At 34.4% G+C, this 7,302-nt stretch overlaps 1 protein-coding gene across 2 annotated transcripts; it reads right to left on the reverse strand.

The window, feature by feature from the left end:
• On the reverse strand, positions 695 to 7,115 carry LOC107629724 (autophagy-related protein 3). 2 transcript variants are annotated; one of them, XM_021118237.1, is made up of 12 exons: positions 6,792 to 7,111; positions 5,985 to 6,098; positions 4,980 to 5,192; positions 4,520 to 4,590; positions 4,176 to 4,292; positions 3,272 to 3,435; positions 2,770 to 2,843; positions 2,440 to 2,491; positions 2,120 to 2,185; positions 1,798 to 1,925; positions 1,092 to 1,196; positions 695 to 1,012 (listed from the first exon to the last, which is right to left on the reverse strand). In XM_021118237.1, exons 3-11 carry the CDS (start codon positions 5,138 to 5,140, stop codon positions 1,097 to 1,099), a joined length of 933 nt encoding a protein of 310 aa, XP_020973896.1. In that variant the 5' UTR covers positions 5,141 to 5,192; positions 5,985 to 6,098; positions 6,792 to 7,111; the 3' UTR covers positions 695 to 1,012; positions 1,092 to 1,096. The 2 variants fall into 2 exon arrangements, with proteins under 2 accessions (XP_020973896.1, XP_020973895.1); XM_021118236.1 differs by lacking the exon at positions 5,985 to 6,098 and having other exon boundaries at positions 6,792 to 7,115.

Genomic DNA, 7,302 nt, shown 5'->3' on the forward strand with positions numbered 1-7,302 from the left:
TAATAATAGTTATTTATGGCATATTTTTTTGTAAGGGATATTAGCAATTTCTAAAGAAGAATTTAATTTTTATATAATATGAGTATAAGGTAGTTTTATTTTTACTTTTTACATATACATGTAATACATCCAATTATTTAACGTTAGATTAATAAATATAACAACTTTTTACATTATCCGCATAAATGATTCATACATTAGAAGACAGTATAAACATTTTATACTATAAATACATCAAAATTAAATTATAAAATCCGCTAGTCCTATATTTGGTGGTGATCTTTCGTATTACTCAACTTGAATGTCATATAACTATCAAGCTATAAGTCCAAATCTAATCAGCATTTCACTACAAAAACGTACATAATAGCTTAACAAGCTCAACATTAAAGAAGTAATTCGCGTTTAAAAACCATATAACATGACACATTTTGATCTGTCATTTAACACTTTCAATTTCCAATGCATAAAGAGCACAAGCGACTAAGCAAAATCATCTACAAGTTTCGCCGCACATTTTAAGTGTGATTTACAAACAAGTGAGTAGTGACTTCTATTTGACTATCATTCTCTCTAGGTTAATTTTTGTTGGAAAATCTCATTTCTTCTATTACTGCTGACTCGAGTGGCCCTAATTGTAACTCTTGTTATCTTAATGAAATCTATGATTTTTTTTTTAAATAGAAGTTGGGGGGAACGTAACGATAAGCATTGGCTGCCATATATTTCATTATAGAGTGACGTAGAGTTAGCTATATATGTACAAAGACAGTAACCAAACCACACAAACGTGGCTGTAATTTACATGACATGTACACTTGGCAACAACAACAAGGTATAATTTACATGACATGTACACTTGGCAACAACAGCAAGGTTTATACGCAATCTGAATACATGCGCAACAAACCAACAAAACAAGATAAAAGGACCGAGTGTTTCTGCATTGGATCCAATGGGAAATCAACAATGGAGTATATTCCCCAGTTATACTTGAATGTGCTGCTACCATCTGGAAAAAAAAAAGAATATAAGAATGAAAGAAAAAAGCCATGTTATGATACTAAGGAAAACAAATAAAAATCAGTTACCTTAGTCAATTGTTGCTGGAGCTACCAAGATCAAAGTCCATTGTGTAATCATACTCAATAGTTGGAATTACAGAGGCCATAAACTTCAAGAATAAGAACAGGTACCTACACAAATACATTACTTATATTTAGTTATGCACTCCAAGGAAAAAAAAATGTGATTATACTAAGTCAGGCATTGCTAAGAGGGACCAGATCCAGAAGCGCCGTACCAAGTTCCAGTTGAAAGCTTACACAACTCACGAATTTGAATAAAAACAAGTCATTATTTATGGGAATTCAAGTCGTGTGGAGTGGTTGAAGTAAAATTAACAGGCATAAGCATACATGTTGGAATTCAATATGGCATCTCAAGCATAAAGTTGCCCCTATCTCGAGGAACATAATATAATTAACCACGGAAACTAGGAAAGGGGTAAATGATTATTGAACAACAAACAGATGCATGCTTGAGTATATGCTACAAACAATCTTTAGGCAGATTCCATAATCAAATATTCCATCACCTGAAAGCCACTAATTACATATCCGATAAATAAAAAATTGTGAAGCTAATGAGGAAACAATATTTGTATGGATGTTGTAAACAATTACAGACAATGTTGCTTTAGATTTATTAAAAGAAAAATCCAGTTTATATCACCATGTGGAAGATTTTAATTACGTTTCTATGAAAGCAATAATATCTTGGACAGAAAGGATTTACTTGTCAACTTCTGGCTCAACCCCACGTGACATCAACACATCAATGATTTTCTTCATCACTGCTCCATGTCGACATGGATGAATAGATGCATGCTTACCAGGCAAGTGAGGGTGGTCCTCAATTGTTACCTGTATATATTTCATGTTAGAACAATAACGTATTAACATAAGTTTGGCAAACTATAAATTGATAAATAGAGGGGTAAAAAACATAGGACGTATTAAGCTTAATAGTTTTACCCGTTTTGCTTCATCCAACAATAAACATCGTATTGAATTCTGATAAAATATCATTCACATAAACAATTCATGTCATATCTCACCGTTTTGCGAGCATGGTCCTGACTAACATCTTCAAGGACAAGTTCTTGTTGCAAAAGCATCCTTGACTGCAAGATGGAAAGATGGGATCATAAACCAGTGAACTAAGTTTCCAAGGTATAAAAAAGAAAAAAGATTAAGGAACTGTTATCAACCCACCCCCTGAGCCCCCAGTTCGGGATATTCAGTTATTCACATCATTTATATCCACTACTTAAAATAAGCAAACATTAGTTGTCCTGGTAGGTTCACCGTAGGCTTATAGACCAGACAAAACTAAATGAATATATATAGTTAAAAAGAGATCTTGTGGAAAACAAACCTCATCATACCCGGTAAGCCATACTCGAGGTGTTTGATAATATTTATCATACCTGCAAACAAGTCAAATAGAACTTTTCAAATTATTGTCTAAAGACTGTTTGTTTCAAATACAAAATAGGTAGTCCTTTCTATGACAGAAAGAACAAGATACAACAAAGAAAATAGGAGGAGTACAAATATGTCAGGAATAAATATCTTCCAATAGTTTGTTTTGTGTGATATGTCAGGAAAAGATACACAGTCTTCTCTGATATCACGAGTAGCAGTTTGTTCAGGAACAAAATGGCAATCAAAAAAAGTTATACTGAAAGTTTGAAACTCATCTTACGTGATACTGACGTCATAAGTTCGGGTTCGTAGAATATTATCATCATCAGGTTCATGAGCCACTAGATATGTAGACTGAAGTGTAAACAATGACAAATCACATTTCTTAAATTAGTACTAAACAAGTAAACAATGAAAGTATATAGTTCATAAAAAATAAGTAAACTAGTGGAAAATTATTTGAAATATTATATTACTATTACAAATTATGCAAATAAAAAATAAAAAGTATTAAAATGAAAAATTGAGTTAGAGCTCACATTCAGGTTGTTATTGCCTACAGCCTACCTAACATTTTAATTCCAACAAATATTGCAAGGACAGACCAGCCTGAAAAGACTCGCAACAAGCATAATATGAGAATACATCTACATATGACAGACGATACATATTTCTGTTCTCTTTCATGAGATTCAATAAACCTTCACTTTTCACTCCAAATACAGATGTATAACAGTTAGGAAACAACAATCTAGCTTCCTAGAAAGTGATACCCAACTTACAGGATCTGAAACAATGTTATCAGTTTCTTCAAACTCAGCCATATCCGGAATATCGTCTTCCTCATCACCTCCCATGTAGGATGAAATTTGCTTAATAGGTCCCTTTTTGCTGATTTCTAGGCTTTCCATGGAAGGTAAATCCTCTTCCTCGTCGGATTTGGTTTCTTGAAAGAAAGAAATAAAAAGTAATAATAAAGGTGTAAGGTATGAGCATCAGCGAATGGGATTAGAACCAAATCACAATATACTCATATAGAATAGAAGCTCTTGTTTTGCTACTCCCACAAGTTTGGGAGTTATGCTAGTCCTGTATAAAAAAGTATTATAAACAGATACATTATTCATGCTCACAACCATAGGACGGATCTTATTTCAATTTCAGTTGTAATTATTTCAATTCTGGTTAGTAGCTTGAAATTTTATTTGAAATTTTGGAGATTTCAATATGTTGCAAATAAATCCTTAGGTCTTTCTTGGGTGGAGGTGAGCTAGCCACACTGGACTCAAGGGAAAAACAGTTGCTGAGACCTTAATACCTGTCTACCTGGACATTTGCTGGTATCCCACTCACAAGTGGGAAGAACTTAATTCAAATATGAAAAGCCCGTCAAGGTTTTTTTTTTTTTAATTGTGGTTGTGGTGGGTGGGAGGAAGGGGAGCAGTTCCAAGGTAGAAAACAGATTATTAAAGGATTATCTGCGATGCTGTTGCCTCACCACTTGCATTTAATGAACATAATACTAACTTACTTTGGGAAAAGCCTATATTTGTAAAAAGCAAATACTACGAAACCATTATTGCACTAAGATTGTGGGGGTTATTTTAGGTAGTGGACTAACCTAACCCCAAGCTTGTACGGCAATGTAACACAACCCTAGAATAATGCCCCCAACAACATACATACCTTTAGGTTTTCCATGAGTTGCTAGCCATCCATCATTTTCTTCATCATCAAGTAGAACTTCTCCTCCAGCCGCTTCGTATTCTTCTTCAACAGATGCAGCTCTCCGCAAACAAGGCACTGTCAAGTGTTAAGCAACCTCATAAACCAGCATTAATGAGGACAGCCATAGTTACTTGTTTAAGACCACAATAACAAATTCAGGAGAACCTCAGGGAAATACAGGTATCATAATTTTCTAGCTTTAAGGACAGAAAGAACAACATAACACAGTTCAAACTAGACTGAAGATAACAAGAACAAAGAAGATGTATGACATACAAATACATCCCAAGCTCGACTCTTACCATTCCTAGTAATTAAGAATTGTTTATCCGCTGGCAAATATGACTTCCTTTTGCTTGGCTCACCTGATTCCCTATTATGCAATGGGAAAACAGAACATTAACAATTAATGAGGGCACAAAAAGAAGGACATCTTAATTTTGAGCTTTAGCAATTGCCATAACACAAATGAATGAAAATTTTCAATGCTTGCTAGTACTTAATATATGTACATGATTCAAATCATCCCCGAAAGTCCCATATGACCCCAAACCCTTTGTTACAAGGACCGAAGCTATATAACTTGATCGAAATCCTTCTGAGAGGTAAAATTTTGAGGCTTGAAAGCAGATTTAAAAAAATATATATTTTGGAAATAACAAATAGCTATTAGAGGAACGAAAACATCGTGTAACAGGGACCCTAACTAAGAAAGATGAAATCTTTGGGATGAAAAAAAAAAAAGAAAGGGGGAAAATTTACCAGGACCAAGTGGGGCATTTGGCAACGAGATTGTCGCCGGCAATGACGAACTCGGAGACACTGAGAACTCCTTTCTCTTTGAAGGCTGAGACGGTTCGAGCGCTCGTGATCCTCTCTACTGTGCCCTTGAAAGCTTCGTGAATCTTCTGAGACAAAACCATCCTCTTCTCTTATGAAGAAGTTGAATGCAGAAATGCAGACTTAGATTGCAGACTGCAGAGGAGGAAGAGGAATTGGATTATACGAATGAGAGAAAAAGTTTTGGACTTCCTCTCTCAGTTTTTTTCCCTTTTTTTTTTTCCTTTTTCGTTTTTTGCTTGTAAACACGGTCACCTTGTCAATAAAAACAATAACTATTGGGGTTTGTGGATTTGCATTTTAAGGTTGAGAGAACCGGACCAATCAACGAACCGGTATAGCAACTGGTTCAATGATTCAGAAGTTCAACCGAAATTCAACCAGAATTCAACCGATTTAATTAAATATGAAATAAAATTATTAAAAATTTAATATATACTTTTAAATATTTAAATTTAATATTTTTTAAATTGATAAAATTTAAAATTTTATAATTTTATATAATAAATTATCCATTAAAAATTCAGAAACAATTTTAAAAATCAACATTTATAACTAACAAAAATCAAAATGCATATAATACCACTAATAGTTATTCCAATTTCATAAAAATAGTAATAAAAATATAACAACAGCATAAACAATGCATTGAAACACTGCACCATAACACTATCAACTTAAAATCAGAAAAATCAATAACCCAGTATCAACAACATAGAAAAAAAAAATCAATCTTACAATTTCAAGAAATCACTGAAAAAGATTAAATAAACAAAGACCAATCAAAATATTCAAAACTCAAAACGGGCTAAGAAATCCAATTAACCAACTTGAAACAACAAAAACCTGAAAAGAGAATCTGAAATTCCAATATCCATAAAATTAATTCAGAATCCGATGTCCATACAATTAACTCAGAATCCATACAATTAACGCAAGTGAGATCATTCATCTCTCGTGATTGAAGGAATGCAACTTGAACTCCTTGCAATGGCTCATTTCTTTAGTCCATTTTATTCTTCTTCAGCATAGCTTTCATGACTTCAGCTTGGAACAAAACAGGAAAAGCAATAGCATACTTGATGAACCTAAGCGTTCATGTAATAGAAAAGAACAAAAGCAATACCATACTTCCAATCAAGTATTCAACAAAAGCCTTCCAATCAAATATTCAACAACACAAACCCAGAATCCAAAAATAGAAAACTCAGCATCAAAAGTCAGGAAATCCAAAAACAGACAAACTAAGCATATAAGCAAGATTCAGAATCATATAAGCAACAACCCAACTCAAAACAGAAAAATCCAAACTCAGCATCCAAACTAAATTCAGGTTCTGAACTCAAATCTGCCCTAAATTATTATTATTGAACTTATATAGCAAAATTCAAAATTCAAAATTCAGAATTCTAACATTGAATTTACATTAAATTTATTCAAAATTACAGAACCTTTAATCCATATCCATATAATTAACAAAATAAAAAAAAAATTGAAAAGCAGAACAAGAACTCAGAAGAAAAACTGAAAAAACTCTGCATCTGAAGCTCTAAACTGAAATCTGCCCTAAATTCCTCACTGAATAAAAAATCAATGGAAAACAAAAACCAAAAACCCATGAACTCAATAACATCAGCAAGTCAGCAACCCAGTTCATACCGTTTTGTCACCAAACGTCCAAACCAAATAAACAAAATTCATTGAAAAACAAAGATGTTATGTTAGAGTACTCACCGCGGAAGAGCACAGAAGGCCAGACGACGACGACCAGATGCCCGACGACGACCAGACAACGCCGACGACCAGGATGACAAGCCGACGACCAGACAACGCCGACGACCAGACGCTTCGGAGTTCAGAGATCAAGACAACGACGCCGTTGATAACTGCCTCGCCGCGACGGTGACGCTTCGATCCGGCGTTTGTTGGAGGTGACGGTGGCGTTTGTTGGAGCCTTGGAGGTGACTGTCTTCGAAGAGGAAATTAGGGTTGGGACTTGGGACTCTTCGAAGAGGAGAAGGGGGCTCACTCAGCAGCGTTCAATTTCATTCAGGAACAGCCCCTTTTTCTTTTTCTTTTTTTTTTGTTAAAAGGCGTCAAAACGACGCCGTTTGGTGGCTGGGTGGATAATAATAATAATAATAATATATGTTTATTCCTTTATTTTGGTCACTTTTTGGCCAGCTTGGCCACCAATTGACAGTTTGGCCGGCTTAACCGGCCTAAAATAATTCGCAACCAAAAG

This window comes from Arachis ipaensis, chromosome B03 (assembly GCF_000816755.2).
Source record: "Arachis ipaensis cultivar K30076 chromosome B03, Araip1.1, whole genome shotgun sequence".
Classification (NCBI taxonomy): domain Eukaryota; kingdom Viridiplantae; phylum Streptophyta; class Magnoliopsida; order Fabales; family Fabaceae; genus Arachis; species Arachis ipaensis.